This window comes from Notolabrus celidotus, chromosome 14 (assembly GCF_009762535.1).
Source record: "Notolabrus celidotus isolate fNotCel1 chromosome 14, fNotCel1.pri, whole genome shotgun sequence".
NCBI classification, from domain to species: domain Eukaryota; kingdom Metazoa; phylum Chordata; class Actinopteri; order Labriformes; family Labridae; genus Notolabrus; species Notolabrus celidotus.
Window position 1 is genome coordinate 3,748,446 of NC_048285.1, and position 22,549 is coordinate 3,770,994.

The 22,549-nt window shown below is 44.6% G+C and overlaps 1 protein-coding gene across 1 annotated transcript; it reads right to left on the reverse strand.

The window, feature by feature from the left end:
* Positions 1–1,827: 1,827 nt before the first annotated feature.
* LOC117825721 (A disintegrin and metalloproteinase with thrombospondin motifs 15-like) lies at positions 1,828–21,482 on the reverse strand. Its single transcript, XM_034701650.1, has 8 exons — positions 20,514–21,482; positions 16,819–16,951; positions 14,351–14,518; positions 10,924–11,207; positions 10,655–10,832; positions 8,209–8,384; positions 5,553–5,728; positions 1,828–4,124 (listed from the first exon to the last, which is right to left on the reverse strand). The coding sequence occupies exons 1-8, from the start codon at positions 21,480–21,482 to the stop codon at positions 3,347–3,349; spliced, it is 2,862 nt and encodes a 953-aa protein (XP_034557541.1). The 3' UTR covers positions 1,828–3,346.
* Between the last annotated feature and the right edge of the window lie 1,067 nt (positions 21,483–22,549).

Consider the following 22,549-nt stretch of genomic DNA (forward strand, 5'->3'; position numbering starts at 1 on the left):
CTATAATATAAACTGAGACCCTTCATCCGTAGAGAAAGGTTATTAATCAACTGAGAAGAAAGCTTCTTCATCCTAGACTTCCCAACAACTGTTTTGGAACAGGTGGAATTGCCTCCTAATGGCTCGTAGAAAGACTGCAGGTTTAAAGCTCCTCTGCGTTGGCTACGTCCACTTCTCGCCCACAGAGGAGTTCCTTAAACAAACCATACTGCAACCACTGCACAACATGAAACAGTTGTTGGAAAAGTTAAATGGTCGAGCTTAAAATAAATGTAGGCACCAGTTGTGCACGTTGAGGTTCCCTGCACGGACTTCGCACAACAAAAATAACAAACATCACAAAATGAAGACATAAGAAGTAAAAACACTCGACTGTTTTGCAAATCTGGCAACCCCACCAAGACGCAGCCTCATGCAGAGGAAGACTCCTCCCTCCAGTCTGAAAGGTTATCTGTTATTCTGCGATGTCGGACGCTCTCCAGCTGTTACTTAATGATGAATGTTGACGCTGGACGTGCTGAGACTCTTAATCTCAGAGGTGTTGTAATCCCTCCGTTCAGTGCATTTTTCTCTGTTTTATTGTTGAACATGGCGAATATGTGAAAGATCGAGTCCAGACAGACGCCCTCACACTTTCCAAACTGAGGGTGTGACACCACAAATGGACTTTTACCAAATATCTTTGAGGCTGCTGATATATTCTCTACTTAGCTACACATGTTTCCAGCTGTGCGGGAAATGCAGTTAGAGTTATCCAATGAAAACAAATTCAGTTTGAGCAACAACACGGAGAGCCAGGGAGGAAACAAACCAGTGTGTGATTCAACGATAAAGGTGTCTCATAGAGGAGATCATTCCTGCACTCTTACGTCAGGTTCACGTAGCTGTCTGTTGAATAAAGCAACTTAAAAACCAAAACTAAAGATAGCTATAGCAGTGCTGAAGGAGGGCGGTATGCATGAGCTAGGCCATGTAACGTAACGTAACGTGCACGCTCGTCTCATTAAGGGCCAGAGGTGCTGAAGCAGTTGCAAAACTTCATCGGCTGAAGAAACTCAAACAACAAAAACATGTGAGCAACATAGAATCATTTTTGGCAGAATAAAGTAAGAAGCATTTTTTGAGCATGAAACACTCACCGCTGGTTTTCATGGAGCTTTAAAAAGGATGACAGACTCTTATCTTGTCCTCATCCCATTGATTACCAAGATCTTAGTCAGATTTATTTTGAGACAACACTAATTGATTTAGACAAAATCTCTGTTTATAGATTCTAAATATAAAATTTAGAATCTGTTGGCTCAGGAGAGGATTCAGGTGTCAGGAGGGATCTGGTATCTGTTTACATCCACCAGTGTTTCAGATGTCATTGGCCGTTTGCAGGATAACGGTTCATGTGAGGAGCGAAAGTAGGATTAAGACTATGGTAATGCCATGACAGAACTCATCAGTAATGATGATTCAACTTTCATTAATGTCCTTAAGTAGATATTTGCTGAAAAGGGCAGCTAATATTCTTATATCAAGACTGTGTTTGCTGTCTGATGACTGCAACACAGGACTATCATTTTTGTTTCAAGCTTTGGACATAATCTTTAGATGTAGACATATCTATTGTTGGTTCAAGGTCAATAAACTGTCCTTTTTTGGTTAGAACTATGTGCAGCTTGTGGCAAAAATAGGCGAGCCTGCTATCCTCAAGAATTTTGTTGCATTGTGCATGAGACGCCGACAATATGTGAGCTCTGATCTGTTAAAATGCACCACAGAATGAAAAAGAAGCCGTCACATGCTGCTCACAGCCAGGGTGAAATAACCATCCAACGCTGTTTGTGAACACCAATTTTAATCTTGCTTTTTAGAATTACTGCTCAGTCTGTAAACAATGCACTGAAAAGGAAGGTTGGAGGTCCTTCATTGTTAACCGCTAGCTAAACTGGAGCCTCAAAAAAGTTGTCTGTCGCTCCCAGTTTCATCAACAAATGATTGCTGATGTGTTCTGAGATTGCTTTGCAATTGAAAATTACTTCAGCAATAGTTTGTAGTCAGAAGTGATCTATGCTTTTGGAGAGGTTTGAGAAATCTACACACCTCAAACCCTTCATGGTTCTTCCAAAACAAACACCTGATCTTTCAAATGTCATAAAATACTAAATCCTGAAGCACAGATTGATATCTTAAGGTCCCTTCTTTTGTCTGATCCCCCCCTCACAGATTTGGTTTTCTGTCTTGATGAATTGGTTGTTTGGCTCTATCAGTCACCTTTCAGCTCCAGTTGGTGAGTGTTTGACAGTCAAAAGCCTTAGAGGAACACAATGCAGATGATGTTAAAGAACAGGATTGTAATCTGTAGTCAAATGAAACGATTTAATTTATGTGAGCACTGATTCTGTCCGTTAAAGCAGTACTAATGCGTCTTTGATTCTTTGGCAACGTAGAGCAAACAGGTAAGTGTGCTCAGTTTGGTTTACACAGAACAGACGTGGATGCATTATTGATGCACCGCTTCAAAAAGTGTAACGTACATTCACTACAGAGTATTATCACACCTTACCTCTACTACACTTGTTTCCCTCTTATTAAAAGTGTCCTTTGAGTTTTTGGTCCAAGTTAAAAATAAGGAGTTCTTTGATTTTGGTGAGAGACGTATATAAAGTTGAGACTTATGCATAGCGTGTGTCTTAGACTGCAGGATATAAAGCTGGTAAAGCCGTTTGTTAAGATGAAGTCGCTGTGAAATGATCGCTGCTGTCTTTGAGAATAAAAAAGATGAAAATAAAACAATAGAAAAGATATAAAACTGCATGGACCTGCATGAATGATACAGTACTGCTTCACATTTTGTTCAGTGAAATGAGAAAATGTCGTTTCACAGGTGAGATAACTGCAGTGTGTCTGCAGACGGTCGAGTTTCTCCTCACTACACTTTGTCTTTGTGTCCTGAACTTTAATTTCCCTCATGTTTTTTATCTCATCCCATAAACGTCACTACAGAAGGAGTAAGATATCTGTTCAGTCTGAGATCTCTGCATCCTCTTCCTCCTCTCTGTATGCTCAGGCACTGTGTCGTCGCTCCTGGTCGAGGTAGACAAACCGGCTGCAGAGGGTTCAACAGTTTGTCCCTCTTGTCTTAACAGAAGTCTGTGTCTTCAAACAACAGAGGAAGACCCTCTCTGTCTCCACTAGCTCTCTTTGTTGCAGCAGACGCCCTACAGGCGCTGTAAGGCTGCTTCAGAGAGTATCCACTCAGCACAGCCTCTTCAGTTATGCTGATTAGGGCTTAAGGTTCATGTCAAATCATCAATTTGACTGACAAAAGAAGTCCTCAGGCTGTGTCTGCTTCGCTCTAACATGGCCTCAGGTTGCAGAGGTCCAGTTCCTGAGGCTTCCTCCTTCCAGCACAGTGGTCTCTGGGTAGATGCATGCCGTTGTCTGTCATGCAGCGCACTGGTCGCCTTTTAAAGCCCCTCCCACAGGACTTGGAGCAGTGAGACCACACTCCTACATCCCACATGGGGCAGGGATCTCCACACGCTCTGGAGGCCACAGGCCTGTCGGCGCTGTCGCAGTCCACCGCAGGACGCCCGTCCATGCCCTGGCACTGCACCAGCCTCTTCTGCAGACTGCTCCCACAGGTCACCGGGCAAGAATCCCAACTTCCTGTCACCCAGTGGCTCACGGGCCTCTTCCCCATCATCTGCTTCTTCGCCTCCACCCTGTTACTGTCTGACAAGACGCTGTTCTGCGCCGCGTGGCTCCTCTCCTCTTTCCGTAGAGTCTTCTCCTCCTTGCTCTCCTTGGCGATGTAGAAGGAGTACCTCACCCTGGGAGGAGTCATCTTCCCCACAGAGAGCACCTCCACAGTCAGCGGCTCCTGCAGCGGCCTGGTGGCCTGGAGGATCTCCACAGAGGTGGAGGTGCCGCTGTAGCGCAGCAGGCTTCCCTTCACCAGCAGGTCGCGCTCCACCGCCGACACCACGTAGTTACCGTTCAGCAGGTACTTGCCGTAGCGGTTCTTCACCGCCAAGTAGTTTTCATCACTGACCATCCCTCGGTATCCACGCTGACGGATGTCGACATTAGAGGCTCCGATGGGTAGCATCACCACAAAGTTATAGCCATGACTGAAAAGACAGAGGGGAGATGTATCACATTAATATCACATGAATGAATCCAAAAGACGAGAACTTGAAGGCACTCATAAGAGAGGAGTTTACAGGAAACAGGTAAAGAGATGGGTTGGAATCAAACTAGTGAAGCTGCAGGGACCATCGGTGAGCATCATTTCCAAGGTGTTCCAATACACCATGAACCTCTGTAGTTTTTTTGTGCTAGTTTTGAATATTAGTGTCTCACAAGCCTGATCCCAAGGGGTTAGTAAATCCTAACTTTGCTCCATTGTGCAATTTACCATGTTTTAACAGCCTCTACTGTCAAAACAGTTTCTCAATGCCTCCAAGTTTTTAGCTGGACTGGCTCAGTATGTCTTGGGTTTAATAAATATCCAGTTTCCAGAACCGGATACAGTCTGCCTTGAATTCCCCCACATCATGCCTGAGGAATCACAGCATGCTTATGGAGAGGTTGCCAAAACATGACCTAAGTGTTGTCCACTTATGCACCTCCACAAATGTCCTCACTTATAGTTCTGCTGTAGGGTCCATGCTTTACTGAAGACGCTTTGTGAGCGGGATATTAGAGACGGGGACATGACTCGACAGACTGAAGCCATTCCTACAAATTAACTCCGGCCTCTTATAGATTATGTTAGGACAATCAGTCCCTGATGTTTCAGGACCTCACACATGAACCTCACAGGGGCAGACTATCTGTGTCGTACACTCACAAAACTAGAAGCACTCCTTTGGAGTAGTAGGTGAGGGGGAAGGTTGGGTAGGGCATGCAGAAGAAGGAGGATGAGTTGTCTTCTGAAATGTTAACTAACAGAGACAACCTGAAAGACATCGTTACTCCAACCACCCCAAATGTTGCTGACTATCACCTGCTGTGATCACACATGGGCTCAGCTAACTTCTTGTGGACTTTTTGCCAGGGCACTTGCAGGAAAAGTCTGGATTAAGTTGGTTTGCGTTCACACCTGCAGCCAACGCTCATATAGCCTTGACATTGTCAGGAGTGTGCTGCTGTGAAAGGGGCTGAAGAAAGTAGCTGGAAATGTTTTCTTGACCTCGCAACTTCTGCTTCTGCTGCAAATCAAAGTGCACCTTTTGGAGCTTCATAAAAAGGACACCTGTCGGGCGCTGTCAGTAAATTTAGGCCTCATAAAAACATATTGCATTGGACCCCATCATGCCACTTCTGCAGCTGTAATATATCTCTAAGCGCCCCTTTCAGTCTTTAGCCCTCAGAATCATCAAACATTTCTGCCCCTGAACATCTGAGATGCTTAAGACATATCAGGTTGATGCAGGAGTCCTTGGCTTGGTATATGTTTGATAAAATCCTGAGGAGCTACCCAAAAATGTCCCTTCCGCAAAACTCCTAAAAACCTTGATCTGAAGCTGTCCTGTGGATGCTGAAACATGACTCACATGGGTTTGGTGAACAGTCCTGAGACCTTCTTGCAGCCCTGGTTGTCCCCGCCACACACACCACATTTGTCAAACTTCTTGTTGGAGTCCAGTTTGCCGTCACATCCGGCCTTGATGCATTTCCCCTGAACACACACGGCGGAGGTATCAGGGGAGCAGGGCGTCCCGTCCACAACCTGCAGAGTCAGAAACATCCCATCACGCCACTTATTGTGCAACAACAGGGAAGAGGAAAGCACAAGACAGGAACCGTTGGCACATGCATGTTCCACCAATTTACAAACTTCATTCTTCTGACTAAACAAACCTAATAAGCCAATGAGCTTCAGTGCATAAACAGAGAGTCAGAGCAGCACCACAGGGAGTGTACAGTGTCCTTTAGTGTAAACGAGATGTTGGCTCGTGTTGCTGCTACAAGATTGTTTCCTTTCTGGTTGCATAAATAGTTGCTGACAAGCCACAGCTGTGAAGTGATACTGTCCCTGCATGTTTCCCTCCCTCACCACTCCATCAATCCTGCAGCAGCGGCAGCAATCACTTTCTCTGCTGCCAATAGCAAATCAGAATCAGAATCAGAATCAGAATCAGAATCAGCTTTATTCGCCAAGTATGCTTGAACACACAAGGAATTTGACTTTGGTAAACTGTGCTCTCTTTGTACAAGGCATAAGAATAGGAATAAGAATAAGAACTACAATAAAAAATAAAAAGAAAATATAATAACAATAACCTTAGCTATAAATACAAAGAAACAACAAATAGCTTGACTAATATGTACAGGCTAAAATAATATGATAAAGTGCAGTGGTGAGTTGCAGAGGTAGTTTTACATTATAAAATAGAAGTTAAATAATACAAAAAATAGAAATATGGAATTCTGCTTGAGAATTGTTGCATTGTATATCTACATGTATATTTACAGAGAGTATTTATCTGACAGGTATGACACTGTTATGGTTTAGTGTTCATCAGAGTGACAGCCTGGGGGAAGAAACTGTTCTTATGGCGGGTTGTTTTGGCGCACAGTGATCTGTAGCGCCTGCCGGAGGGGAGGAGTTTGAAGAATTTGTGTCCAGGGTGTGAGGGGTCAGCGGTAATGCTCCCTGCCCGTTTCCTGGCCCGGGACCGGTACAAGTCCTGGATGGGGGGCAGGTCGACACCGATGATTTTCTCTGCAGTCCTTATAGTCCGCTGCAGTCTGTGTTTGTCTAGTTTGGTTGCAGAGCCAAACCAGACAGTGATGGAGGTACACAGAACAGACTGGATGATGGAGGTGTAGAACATGATCAGCAGCTCCTGGGGCAGGTTGAACTTCCTGAGCTGACGCAGGAAGTACATCCTCTGCTGGGCCTTTTTTCTGATTGTGTCTATGTGGGAAGTCCACCTCAGGTCCCGGGAAATAGTGGATCCCAGGAACCTGAAAGAGTCCACAGTAGACACAGTGCTGTTCAGGATGGTGAGGGGGGGGAGTGGGGGGGGGCTTCTCCTGAAGTCCACTGTCATCTCTACCGTCTTGAGCGGGTTCAGCTCCAGATGGTTCTGACTACACCAGAGGGCCAGCTGTTCCACCTCCTGTCTGTAAGCAGACTCGTCTCCGTCCTGGATGAGACCGATGACGGTGGTGTCGTCTGCAAACTTCAGGAGTTTCACCGAGGGGTCCCCTGAGGTGCAGTCATTGGTGTAGAGGGAGAAGAGCAGTGGGGAGAGAACACATCCCTGTGGGGCGCCAGTGCTGATGGTCCGGGTGCTGGATTTGATGCTCCCCAGCCTCACCTGCTGTCTCCTGTCCGTCAGGAAGTTGGTGATCCACTGACAGATGGAGGCCGGCACTGTGAGCTGGGTGAGTTTCTGGTGCAGGATGTCTGGTATGATGGTATTGAACGCAGAGCTGAAGTCCACAAACAGGATCCTAGCGTAGGTCCTGGGGGAGTCCAGGTGATGCAGGATGTAGTTCAGACCCATATTGACTGCATCCTCCACCGACCTGTTTGCCCGATAGGCAAACTGCAGGGGGTCCAGCAGGGGGCCTGTGATGTCTTTCAGGTGGCTCAACACTAGTCTCTCGAAGGACTTCATGACCACAGACAAATCACCTCTTACTGAGCTCCACATTGCCTCTTCAGTTTTGGATGAAGGTCATTCAGATTCAGAAACATTTGAAACAGCATTTTTTTACTTAATGATTCACCTTCCTGTGAAGTTTTACGTCACGATGAGGCGTTCAAAGACGAGGAGTTCAGATTGCATAAGCAGGTATGATAAATGATGCCCCCTGAGCTTGGTTTAATAACATATTTTCCTAATGTTATGCTTTCTCTCCTGTCGGATCAAAGTGTGGTAGACTTTGTTTTTGACATTCACAGCAGCATAATGGAAGCTGACAGCATTGCACCATATACTCTCTACAGGCTGCAACCACATTTGCACTAAAGCTGGCAATTATCGGCCTCAAACCAGCCTCCAGATGGTTGGGTAATTATGTTTTGCTGGTAATGTGAAAGCAGTCAATATGTCATTTGGAGTTTCTCTACTTTTCTAACACAGCGTTCCCTCTTGGGTTCTCTAATGAGAATAATCTGAAGTTTGGAAAAGTGTGCCATTGATTCAAATGGAGATAATAATCTGGCGTGTGTGGAATAAATAATCAGCCACATACCTTTGGAGCGAGGACGTAGAAGTATCCCGTCCCGTTGGCGCGGCAGATGAGCTTACATTTGTCTTTGGGAGAGATGCCGGAGTATTTGGGAACCCAGACCACAGAGGAGCCCAGTCTGTTGGTGTTCAGGTTGAGGCCATTGAATGCCTCACACTGCTCCTCGCGGAAACTCTTACCTAGAGATGTGAAAACAAACACAGATATGATTAACAGCTGATCCAGCCCTGTTGTCCTCAGAGGATGGGATGCTTGTGTTGATAATGTCGTCAGATTTCAGCTTGTTTGAAGCTCGTAGTCGTGTTGTCAACCGCTGACTGTGGCTGGTTTATTTTATCAGCTATGTAAGCTGATATCAACTCAAATGCTTGGTTGCAAAACATGTCCCTAGCTCACTTTTTAACGTTCCACTGACTGATATGAAAATGCAAAAGCTTCACTCTGCAATAGCCAACTATGAAACATAATAGTTGTTTGCCTTTTTGAGCAGTTTGTTTACTTTCAATTTAAAGGATAAACAGCCTTAAAGGATAACGATGAAGCCCTTACAGCCTGTTGAGTGGCTGCCAAACAAACAAACAAAACTCAGGACCAATCATTTCTTTAGAGTCTAAAAATGTGAAATAAGAGCCAAGGTTTAGAAATATCAGGATTCCTTTGGAAATGAGGACGACCAACTGTCTTTGGCAAACGTAATGCTTTCTTTGAAAACTGTGGCCGGGATGTCCAAAGTGTACACTTTCTGAAGCATTTTGGAGCAAGAGGAAGCTAACGATCCCCCAGGAGCAGCAAACAAACAAGAGAGTAGATGTGCATGTCATGAAATGGGGCCTTTTTGGAGATGAATAAGAAAAATCTTGGCCCAGGAGGTACCGTGAAGAAACTTCCGGAGATGAAGCCAATGCAAAGACATGGAAACCCAATCAGGCAGGTCTAATGTTAAAGGTGACATATCACGCTTTTTTCATCAATATATATTGGTCTAAGAGGTCCCCAAAACATGTCTTTAAAGTTTATGCTCAAAAAAACACTTTGAAATCAGATTTTGGCATGCCTGAAAAACCCTCTTCTTCAGTCCTCCTCAGAACACTCTGTTTTCCCTCTGACCACGCCCCCTCCGGAAGTGGATGTGCCTCGGCTCTCCAGCACGTTGATCTAATGTTTACATGTTGGCTGAATATACACGGCTGCTCAGAGATCGCGTTACTTCAACCCTCTGAATCTGATCCTGACGGAGAGGCGCCTGTAGCAGGACCTTTCTGAACGATTGGTCATAGATTTAGTGTTTCTTGTTGTTTTATTTATCAGTATGTCGACGTGTGTCTTGGTACACAGCTACGAACATGTAGCTATGTGGCTATGCTAACTAGCGCTAGCACTTATCCATGATAAATAAAAATCATCCACTAGATCTTCAAATCTGCAGACGTGGGGAGTAAAACTGACCTCTGCCAGAAAGGCAGCGGGACCTTTTCTGAAGGATTGGTCACAGATTTAGTGTTTCTTGTTGTTTTATTTGTCAGTATGTTGAGGTATGTCTTGGTACACAGCTACAGCTACGACATGTAGCTATGTAGCTATGCTAACTAGCGCTAGCACTTATCCATGATAAATAAAAATCCTCCACTAGATCTTCAAATCTGCAGACGTGGGGAGTAAAACCGACCTTTGTGTTTATTAAGACAGCCTACAACTAGCATGCCTCCCTCCTAAGCTCCTTGTTAGCACACATGTGTGCAGGTAATGAAAAACGGAGGGGGGATTCAGTATTATTTTATACAGTCTATGGGCTGAACAAGCTCCGAGCTCTGACTCCGTGACAGACCGGATATTGTTGTTACGTAACAAAAACACGGAAGTCTGAAACGGCTCGTTTCACACACATTTACAGAAAGGTGGAGAAATCAGAACAGGGGTAGAATGGATTTTTTTCATTCTCGGGGGGTTTGTAGACATGCCAGGGAAACATATTTCAGGTAGAGAACCATTAAAAAGTCAATTTTGCATGATATGTCACCTTTAAACAACAGATCACACATGAAGACAGCCTGGTACAAAAAATGCTTTTGGTCACCAAACTTTTCGGGTGGAATCATGACTGACAGGTGGGTACATTGTAGCTTTTTGTCTGGTGGCAAGATTGCAGCTTCAACTGAGCCTCTTGGCCAGTTTCCAGATTTCCAATAAGGTGAGCACAATCTTAAAGCCTCATATAGCCAGTTCAGAAATCAATGGATGGTTCCCCAGAAACTTGTTCCAGGTAACACTGGATTTAGTTCTTGCTGCAGATGGGGAATAGTTAGCCTGCAAAGATGCTTTTTTGAAATCCATCCCTGTGAATTTTGCTCACTTTTTGGGATTTGCAAAGACGAAAGAAGGAGATACAATCCCTCCAAACATTACATACCCATGCACATTGCTTCAACAATCAAAGAAAGTTTCCTCATACCCGTTTCAAGACACTGGTTGAGGTTACAAGAGCGGTATTTGACTCGAAGGCCGTAGCAGTATTTGCCTCCGTTTTCAGGTACAGGGTTGTTGCACTCTCTCTTGGCCAGCTGAACTCCTCCACCACAGCTACGGGAGCAGTCTCCAAATGCACCCCACTTCCCCCACTTGCCATCCACCTGAGGTAGAAAACATGCACAGTGGTGTTTAAATGTGTTAGAGCAATCAGCTGACAGGATGAAGAGGTGCTTTCACCGTACACTCCCTCACCTGGATGTGCATGGTGGCGTTCTTGTCCGCGCAGGCTCCTCTGTAGCAGACCTTCCCGTTGCCACAGTTGGTGCCGTCCGCCCAGGGGAAGTGCCGGGTTTGGCAGACCAGCTGACCCCGAGCCTTCCCGGTGCACCACAGCTTGGAGCAGGGCTGCATGTACGGGCAGGGTTTGGATCCCTGTCCGAAGGCCAGCTCACACTGTCGGTGCAGACTGTAGCTGGAACCAGGCAGGTTGTCTGAGAGAGAGAGCTGCCTTTGAGGCTGGTCGAGCAGACAGTCTCCTGCAGACACAAACAGAGCAGATGTTCAGACTGCAGCACAGTTCTGAAGAAGAGAGGAAGTGTTTGGACATAATTGGTTTAAACGCTGAGATGACTGAGCTTTCCTGTTGTCTTATGCAGCCTCAAAATTAAAGCTGCACTCAGCTGTGATGTTTTTGTGTTTACAGAGGGAGCTTTTAATAAAGAAGGTGCTCCTTTATTGACCAACAGAGAAAAGCTGTAGTCACCTCTGTACTTTCCTTTAGTTGTATGGGCTGTTTTCATGTTGTTTGGATTTTAAAGATAAGCACGCAACTGTTTACCTTCACACTTTGAGCTCTCAACAACCTCCTATTGGCTTTTAAACATTTTTTACCCAGCTGTGCTAAATACTTGCCTCTGATTGGTCTATACCCCTCAACATTGAAGGGTTGCCAGTGACAATCTGATCCCACATGAATCAAATCAATCACCCTAAAGGACTCCAGCTAATTTCCCCTTTGCCTGTTGACACTGTGGCAACACTGTGGTCCCTGCCAGCATGCTAGGATATTTAGGGCCCGAGCACCGCTGGTGGTGAAGGCCCTATTGTAACCCTAAGGATTGTTCTTTCTTCCGCTACTTAAAACGCATTTTTGGACCCCTGAACGTGAATGAAAGCGCGGATATTTTTGCACACTCATCGGGTCTGGTGAAAATTGCAAGTTATTATAGGTCTCACAAAAAAAAAATCAGTAGCGCCCCCTAGAGGTAAAAAATAACATGCTACGCATAGAGTTTTTTTGAGCTACATGCATGAAAAGTCCTACACATATTCATGGCATCAGGACGCATAAAAAAGCCTCTTGCACCCATATTTGAAACTCAACAGGAAGAGCACCACCTAGCTTTAACATGAAAAATGGGGCCAAAATGTGTCCGTGCAAGGGTGCATACTTTTCTAATTTCTCCTAGAGCTTTTCTTCGATTCAGTCCAAACTAGGCACATTCTATAGTAAACCCATTGACGATTAATACAAAGTAAAGGCATTCCGTTCAGACGAAAGATGTGGGCGTGGCAGATTTTGGGGCGGGGCATAAAAAAAAAACTTCTGAAAATTGATTTTTGTGACTTTAAAATGCACGTAATTTCACCTCATCCAACACGCTCATCAGTCCTGGGGAAAAGTGCAACATTTTATGGGTTTCGCAAAAAATGTCAAAAAAATGTGCTCACTAGCGCCACCTACAGTTTTCAAAAACCCCTCCCCATAGGGGTTATTTTGAGCTACATGCTTGAAAAATTTTACCCATATTCATGGCATCAGAACACACAAAAAAGCCTCATGCACCCATATCTCAAACTCAACAGGAAGAGCGCCACCTAGCTTTGAACATGAAAAACGGGGCCAAAATAAGGATGTATACTTTCGCTATTAACTTTTAGAGCTTTTCTCCGATTCAGTCCAAACCAAGAGCAACCTATAGTAGACAACTTGATGAGAAAAAATTATCAGAACAAATTTTGCTCAGACAAAAAATGTGTACGTGGCAGGCGTTGAGGCGGGGCATCAAATGCACATACAGCTTTGAATGTGAAGAATGACGCCCAAATAATGGTGCATGCTTTTGAGAACTCCTCCTAGAGTTTTTCTCTGATTCAGTACAAACAAGGCACATTCTATAGCAGACATATTGACGATTAAATTATTGTTAAAGGAATTCTGTTCAGACTATAATTGTGGGCGGGGCACTCAGTCAAGTTTTGAGGTTTTCTTGGCAATCTGCCAAAAACTTGGAACATTTGCACCACCTGAGGCAGTATATACTCTCAGATCTTGCTTTCGCATCATGTGATGGCAAATATCAGGCGACGGTTTACATGTGGCGGCGGCTCGTTTGTCCTGTTCCAGTCTGATACAACACAGACACTGGATGATGTTTAGAATAAGTAACTTAATCGTGTTGGAAAGACTGCGGTGTATCTGTGGTGTTTTCATTCGGTTGTTACAGCGAGTGTGCTGCTCGAGGGGAGGTCATAAATCGTAGTCTAATTCTGTCTTTTAAACAGAATCTACTCACAGTCACTTACGGGAGTTTGACTCAGACTTGAAACAACAAGAGCTCCTGACGAGAAGAAGACCTTTGACGTATTAATATACTTCTGAATGTTAAGTTAATAGGGATGCTGGAAGAGTCTTATCATCAGCGTATAAATAACATCAAGACTTCCTTGGAAGCACATGTTCAACTTCTTCTCTGTCATTTTTATTGCACTCCAGTTTCAAGTGTTATTCTAACATGCAGTGCTCAATATTGTTTTATTTCTGAAGAGGTATCTGTGGGTTTAAAACCTTTAAAGGCTTTTGAACACAACATTAAATCTGCTCTGATTTAAAGCTGACTGTAGTTGCTGTTAATTTAAATGTGACAGGATCTAAATACAGTTACATATATTTATGAAATTATAGGCCAAGGACAAAACTTTGTGGTATAACTTGCTCAAGGTACAAACTCTTGGCCTAGAGAAAGCCTTGGCCTAAATATCTGCAGTCAGTTACCTGCTGTAGCTACATCTGAAGCCCTGACATGCTGAACATGAAAGGAGGATTCAGACTCTGTGTAGGTTCCCATATTGGTCATCCTCAAGGACTTTCCTAGCTTCGCTCTGAGACGCTGCAGGTGCTGCCGAATAAACGGGGCTTCTGAAAGCTGACGACCAGGTGTTCACTAAATCACTCATTTTTTTTTTTTGAAGCATTTCAAAATACACTTTTGGTTTAAAATGATTCATGTCTGAGTTAGTAGACAAGAAGTAAGTGGGATATTGTTCATTGATGAATATAGAACAGATAGCGTCAAGGTAATTATAGGGTTGGAAGCTCCCAGGGCTCCAACCTGAGATGAAAACACACTCATATGATCCCTAACTCATGAAAAAAGACACGGTACATAATCAAGATTAAACTCTCGTCTCAACTTAGACCCTTCAGAGTGAAACATCAAATCTTCTGTCATGTGAAAGCACTCCAGAGTTCAGATGTAACCATGACAAAGCAGCACCAAGGTCTGCTTTTGTTTCTTCGTGGGTACAATCAGATTACAACCAGCTGAGCGGCCTGAAGTCTGGACAGAATTAGCGCTCCATCTGAATCCACACGATCGTACAGGAAGTGTTCACTAACCATGACCTCTGTCCAGGAACTCCGTAATGATGGCTGCGCTGCACACGGACCAGGGCCGGCTCCTGTCGATCTGAATCAGAGTGGGAGACATCATGTGGTTGTCCTTCAGTTTCCCAAAGACCTCCTCGCATGCTTTCACATTGTCGTGGGGCATGTTGAAGACGTGGCCTGAAAGGAGGAGGAGGAGGAGAGAGACACAGGGTCAAGTACTTCTAATTTCAACCCTGGCATGATTTAAACTTGATAAGAGCTGGGTGAAATCCCCGGGAAGCTAAAGTAAAGCGTCTATGGACAGGACTCTCTGCCAGCTTCACTCCACACATGTATGTTTAAGGCAAACTTGGCCTGATTTGAGGCTGATGTCATCGCAGACAGGAATGCACTTAAACATGGGAATATCCAGCGTGGCATACGTCCACGTCCTAAACCAGCCCGGCAGGAGAATTCAGTTCCCAGGGAAATCATCTCAGTCCCTAAATACGAACTTAAGCTCTTTCCAGGAGAAAAAAAAACATGTTTCAGCAGACTCCCTCATGAAACAAGACCATGTTCGGGGGAAATGTGTAATTACTCCACATATATGTGACCAGTGTAAACTTATCCGTCTCCTGAGGCCTCATGAGTTACTTTTGAATCTGGTCTCAGGCATGAGTCATGTTTCTTTTCTCAACCACAGAGTATTGAACAGCAGAGAGAGAAGCTGTCACTTTAACAGGATTAGCTTTAATTAAGCAGATTCAGGAGTGTGTCAGGCTGCTGCAAGAAACTGCATACAAAGAAGACAAGGAGGGATTAACAGTTTAGCTTCCTTTCCTTTCGCAGCTGTAACGGAATACAAAAGGTTATCAAAACATGTTAGATTCACCGCTCTGCAGCAAGCTTTGTGTTACGTTTTCTTTCAGCATTGCAACACAGTAAAAAATCTCACTCAGTTTAGTTCAAACATTTCCCTCTCCATGTCTTGGATTAGGGCCCCTTTGACAGTCTGTAGACGATGTAAAGTCAACTGTAGGTGGCATAAGTGACCTTTTTAGAAACCACTATCAAATTCAAAGTTATAATTCAGGATTTTAAGAAATGTGTGTGTTGGCTTTCTTTTGAAGTGGGAAGACAGGCAGGTTAAAAATCAGTCTCATGCCTGCTGTTAGAGGTTTGAAGCATAGACTGTATAAATAATGGACGTAGTATCCGTGACGTCACTCATCTGTTCCTGAGAGCTGTTTTGAAGCCAATCGTCGGCGGCAGCCATATTGGAAATGCTTAACTCAACCAAACTTAGTGTGAGGTAAAGAGGCGGAGTTTGAGCCTCCTAGCGAACAGCTATGTGTTCGCGCCTGTCAGTCAAGTCAGTCATGTCCTTATTTGGGCAAAAACTCGTAATCTTAATATCTATTTCTGCTGTAAAGATTGTCTTCTTTGAATGGGTGTGTATGTGGTTTCCGGTGTTTCTGTAGCCAGCCTCTAGTGGACGCTCCATGAATTGCAGTTTCTAAAACGTCCGCATGGGCTTCATATTTTGAGACCGGAGGTTACCGCTTGGTTGAAAGCTAAGGCAGCCACATGGTTAGTATTAGCATCAGGACAGGGGTGTGTCCACAGGAGAGACCCCTGGTGAAACCCTCAACTATGATTGGATATTTGACTTATCAGAGGTGGTACTTTGTGCCTCTGTTGTTTAAAAATCGTCATTACTTGTGCTGTGTTGCAGACTGCTACAAACTTTCTTTGCATTTCAATATCACACATTCCCTTTTGTTGGAACTTTAAATTTTGACTTTGGCCAAACATCTTAGAGTATCACATGAGACAGAGAATTTAAAGAATGAAGGAAAGGAAACTTATGTTAGTTAAAGAGTTGAACACTGGGGATAGATTATTGGCATGTAGAGAAAGAGAGTCTGTCAGTCCAGTCAGCTGTGGCTCTAATGATGCAAAACTTGTACCTTTAAGATCTGCTGTAAACATGTTTATTAAGCTGGACTAAATTCTTGAAAAACAGCAGCCCATTTTACCTCTTCTTAAAGGGGAAGTATTTTGAACCATGTCTTGATTTTTGGGGTCCAAATTACTGAAGATCTTGAAATTGCCTTTGTAGAGTTCATCAGAAGCTGTAATGGTTGCAATCTTTCAGGGCCTAGTACCTGATCAAAGAAGGTCCAGCATGCATTGATCTGAACCTTGACCCCGAGACCTGCTGGTTTTGATTCAGTCCTTTGGATGAGGAGCTGATTTGTAGACCGAGCGTCAGGTGATTGTAATTTAAGAGCCACCCAGCAGAGCTCCAGGACGTATAGATCATCATGAACGTTACACGGCCCTCCACTGATTACTCAGGTTCACATCCGTCAACCGGACCCCTCGACTTTTTAAGCTAAGGTTACACTCTCAGGCCACATGTGCATTAGCATATTTCTAAACATGACAGCACTCAGGTATGTTAATGAACACCTTCCTCATGTTTTCCTCACCGAGCTCGTGGGCTGTTGTGAACGCTGAAGGCAGACCGTCGTCTTCAATAACAGAGCAGCTCCTCTTCGGGTCACACATGGTCCCAACATCCGCCATCCCCAAAGTGTCACAGGTTGTGGCTCCGCAGAGATCCTGTAAACACACAGACAGGAGTGTTAGCTCAGGTTAAACTCAGATAGGACTCATTCCAGGAAGGTTTGTGAGGCTGGGCCGGGAGCTCCGGCATGAACAAACCATGAAGAGCACTAATGCAATACACATGGAGCTCTGCTCTGCTCTTCAAACATATGAAAGCGGAGTATCAGGGGAGATAGCCCACCACACTCTGCCTCTGAGTGTTTGCTGGCTAGATGAGTCTCACCTGCAGCTTATTAAAGGTAGAGTTACACCATGACAGCTCCAGTATGGTCTTTATTTACACCTCTGTAATATAATAGCCTCCTTTTTTCATGATTTACCGCCATTTTTGTTCTCTCTGCCACTTAATACCTCTGTGAGTGTGATGTCACAGCTCTGGGAAGATGTTGTCAGATGGAAATGATTATTGTGACAGCATTTCTCTGAGGTTATCTTCCAGAAGAAGTTGAAATCTCATTGATGCAATGACAAGATATCAACACAAAACCTAATACGGCATGGTTTGGGCTGTGTGATCATAACAAGGAGATTCAGGGACATCGGCACTTTTGAACATCCTCACAGAAGAAGATAAAAGAACACCATGCATGTGCTGGTACTTTTGCTTTGCAGCTCTAAGTACAAAGATGGAGAGAGTCCTTGACGCTGATGTAGCTAACTAATACCTGGCAGGACCCTCCACTGGAATTATTCAATGGTTGCGTACTAAAGGTTGTGAGATTGTAAGCAGATACCTGTGGAAATCATGTATGAACATGAAAGTTTTATCATAACAGACAAAAATGTTAACTTTTGGACCAATTCTCACTTGGAAACATTATACCAGCTAATGTATGCACACAGTATGTTCTTGTAGTCATACCTAAAATGACCCAAACTCCTCCTCTCTGCATCGGGATGGGGTGATGAGATGTAAGGTGTCAGAATTAAGGATGTGAACATGTGAAACAAAGCCGACAGAAAGTCAGTAAGGATGTTTTTCCATGGTGGATGGACAAATCCATGACACAGAAAGAGATATGAGTCATGCTAACAGAAGACTTGTTCCTATTTTCTTTTGGTCAGGCTGTCACTGTCATGTTAACATTTTAAACTTTGGTCTTTTTTTGTGTGCCTTTATTGGATAGGACAGCTGAAGAGAGACAGGAAATGTGGGAAGTAGAGAAATGGGGAAGATATGCATCAAATGGTCCACCAGCCAGGAGTCGAGCCGGCGACCTCTACGAGGACTATAGCCTCTATAACGTGGGGCGCTTAGACCGCTAGGCCACCAGCGCCCCAACATTTTAAACTTTAAGTAAGAATGAGGCTGCGTGATGTTTTGCTGTTATTTTCCCCCTATTCACAGCCTCATCCTGCCCGTGTGTGCTCTGATTGGCTACTCACTTCCAGGGCTTTCTACCATCAAGCTCCCCACCAATGAGTGAGGAAGGAACTGTTTGTTTGCTGTGCACAAGTCCACTTATGATCCACTTTAAACCAAACCAAGGTGAGAAACACTTTCCACGTGCACTCTGCATGGACTCATGATGCAGAGTTGGATGGTTTTGGTAGTTTCAGTGATATCAGTGAGTCCAAACACTTATTTTCTGCAGCTTCACGAGCTGCTGATCTGTGAGTTTTTGTCTTCTAAATCAAAAAGACATTTCATAAACCTTCTCCCTCCGGAACAATACTTTATGATTGAAACAATTTGTTTTTATTGGAACCGTTGGTTGTTAGTCATGATCTCATTGGTTACCAGGATGATAGCTGCCTTGTTTTATCCCGAGGCTTACTGGAATTCTTCTTCAAAGTCTAAGAACTGATTCTGTCTTTGGTCAGGATTTTATTGTTTTATTGGATCAGAATGACTTCCCTGTGCTTTATTAGTGTCCAAACGAAATATTAACACACAGTGGACAGTGAACTTGCTAAACCCAATGATACAATACGGCCCGGCGGTGCCAGAAGCTCCCTCTGCCAGCCATGTGTATCCTGCAGCACTCGCTCTCCGTAACCTATTACGAGGTTTTTTCCAGCAGCAGCTGCACTCATTGTGCCCGACGAGGACGACAACACCGGACCTGCTCTTTCCTACATACAATCATCCTCAGTGTAAACAAGAGATCCGTCCCTGCAGCAGGGCGATCCTCTGCTGCTCTAGACCCTGAGATGTTTGTGGTTGTTGCTACGCAGCGAAGCATCGAGCACTCGTATCAGATGGCTTAACTGGATCTAATGGAAAGCAGGCGACAGTGAGCAGGCATCAGAGAGGGACAGACGAGGGAAAGTTAGAGATTATGGAGAAAGATTTACTCCTCAGTGGTCAAAGCTCCAGTATCCATGTGGGATGATTAGCTATGACAGGGCTGAGCGCTTCATAATCTCCCAGTGTGCAGGAGTTTGAATGAATGAACAATTAATGTGGAGTTTAAGTGGATTCTTCTAAACCTCACTGAAGGGGTCAGGTCGGGACTGAGCTCTTATTCCTTGAAGCAGACAGAGGTGAGGTGTTTCTTGGAAAGAGTGGGTGAAGTTTCTCTTTTCCACTGTCTCATTGAGGCAAATGAAGGGAACTCACTTCATGCTGCCCGAGCGTACACGTTTTAAGATTGACAGGCAAGAGGAGGCAATTTATTCTGGAGGGATTTTAAATTCTCTTCACATCCTAAAAAATAAACCCAGTAAAGAAAAAAGAAAGAGTATCTGTGGTTTGCAGCGAGTCCATCAGGTCATTTCATTTTCACAACCTGCAATGTGAGCAGAGTCTCCAAAAAGTGAGCTACTTGCACAAAAATTGAGGCTCAGATTTTCAGGCATTCCTATAAACACTCGTTAAACCTGCTGCTGCATTCTCCCTCTCCCCCATCCCCTCTCTCACTCTCCCCCATCCCCTCTCTCCCTCTCCCCCATCCCCTCTCTCACTTTCTCTCTGTCTGTCCATCCTCCTCTTTGAGGGTCCTAACCTAAGCTTCCCTACAAAGCAGACCAGTCTTTGCACAGCCACAATAATTGTCTGAACTCTTCTTGTTGATGATGTGGTCCCTGCTGGTGAATGACAGAGAAGGTTCTTCCAACACTCTCTTATAGACTCATCCTGGACTGTCAGTGAGAGCGCACTGATCTGTTTGGGGGAGTGGCTTTGGCTTCTTCTTCTTTCTGAATCAATCTTACCCTTTCGAGAGTCTCCAAAGCTGCCAAACCGAGCTTTTTGAAAACAGAAAAGTTGAATTTCTTTTGGAGTTGGACAAAGTTTTAAGCACAAAATTGTGATCACTGGATGTCTCCTTTTTTGAATGTGCAACCTTACAGGGTCTTACTTTTGCTGCATCCTTTTGTTTCCTAATAGAACATGCAGGTGTAATAAAATTTTCACCACAAAGGGACACAAAAAATCTCTTCAAATGACATCTCATAGATCTATTAGTTTGAGGGTTCTGATTCACCTGCAAAGAGGGACCTTTTAAAATGTCTGTTTAAGGAGGTGTCATAGTTCCCCCCCTGTGCATGCTTCAACTCCAATCTTTGCACCACCACTGATGCATCACAGCATGCTCACCCCTCCCCTGCTTACCTGTCTGGTGAACAGTATGGCAGTGTCCCAGTAGTCCGGGTGCTTGTCATTGTGTTTATTCAACTTCTTCTGCCAGGAACAGAAGTTGCGCAGAGTCAGAGCAGCGTTACTGGACACCTTCGGTCCCTTGTCAGCTTCATTTATCACCATGAAGCCCACCACCACTATGTTTATTGAGTTGAGAATGCTGGGGTGCTTGTAAAGGCGTGCTGCTACTGACATCAGGGTCAGGAGGTAATGCTTCAGGTCATCCCCGTGAAATTTGGCCATAGATTCATCTGCCACCACCAGGACCTCCACAAACCTGGGGATGGAAGCGAATCTCTTTGACCTCCCCAAACTTTTCAACACAGTTTCAGTTAAACCATCAATCTCCACCTCGCCCATGTGTTTGTATTTCTCCAAGGACACGTTGAAGTTGGAGTCAGGTGTAACTCCACACCTGCTAGTGAAGTTGCCGGTGTGCGCAGCGCGTCTCCGGCGGCGGATCACATGTGTCCTGTCGAAGGAGTTGGCAAATCCAGACGCGGCAGCTGCGTCCTCAGTCCGGCTCTGGCTAATGAAATATTCCATGCCGTCATAGGAGAATCCTCCATGGAGACCTTTGCACAGGCTGAGCGCTGCGAAGGAGTCCGGGTCTGAGTTCACATCCCCGGAGTAAAAGCATTCCCTAAGGTCAGCGGTGGTGGAGGGATTGGATGCTGAGGAATCGCTGTCAGGCAGAAGGCTGCCCGGTGCAATGAAAGCAGAATCCGGAGTGAGGTGGAGGTAAAATTCCTCTTTGAATGCACTCAATCTGAAAACAGTCTGTCTGTCTTTCACCTGCTCCGCGCGCCGGTGCAGATGTTTCTCGTGCTTTTGGTGATCCACACGCACAGGTATGCAGAAATCCACCTCCATGCAATAAGAGAGATTTAAATAAAGTAAAAACTTTGTCAGAATAATCAAATAGCTAATAAATGCTGCCATCTCTGCTACTGCCCAGCAAAGTCTACTCTGCAAATGGTCTGCGTTTGCATGCAGTGAAAGAAGTTGTGCGTAATGGCAAGGAGCGCCGCTCGTGCGTCCTCAGAAAACTAGGCACCCGTTGCCTTCCAGTTTCATTCTCATCTTGCACCGTTTCCACTCTGGCCACCGTCTCCTCTGCGCTGCTGAGCTTTAAAGTCGCGCGTAAAAACTGGAGGTCGCCATCAAGTGAAATCTTGTGTGTGCGCAAGAGAGAGAGCTCATTGGTCATGCGTCTCGGTTTGAGCTGCAGACCGCAGCCACTTGTAACTCTCCAAATATTATTGTTGCTGCACAGCATGTGTGACAGGAGCTGGAGCATCATCCCTCCTCCCCTCCCACTGCCAGACTCACGGCGAGGCGGACTCACAGGAGGTAAACACAAGATGACACAGGAAACACGGAAAGTGACTTAACCTGGTGGCATTAAATGTAATGTAACGCACCAGCGTTCAAACTGTGAATGAAATTATGTTATAGCCTATATTTCTCTACAATTCCCCACACACTCTCACGCCATTCCAACTTCAGCATATTTGTTAACCCTCAATAAGTTGTTTAAAAACCACATTGAATATATCGACCTAAAGATAGAAGAGGAGGTAATAAAGACGTTCACAGAAACACATTATTCTCTCTGCATATCATCTCATGTATACAAAAAGTTAAATCCAGCTGTAAACTGAACTGCAGGAAAAGAGCGACACCTGTTTGCATCAGAGGTGCACAGACGCCTCAGTGCGCCAAAACACCTCAAGACGTTTGTTAGTCTGTTGCGCCGTCCTGTGGTCAAACAGTATAACTACACCTCCAGGGTCATTATCATTGCTTGGAGAGCAGGCATTCTTCTGTTTAGTCTTGTACATCTGAAGCCTTTGAGAACAAATCTCTGTATCATGAAAAATTATTTTTACGCACTGAGTTTGTTGATGCAGGTCATAAATATTAATAAAACTTTCAGGGGTTCACTCTGTTAATAATCTAAATATATTTAGACCTCATTGAGTCATTGCTTCTTTTTATTGAAGGGT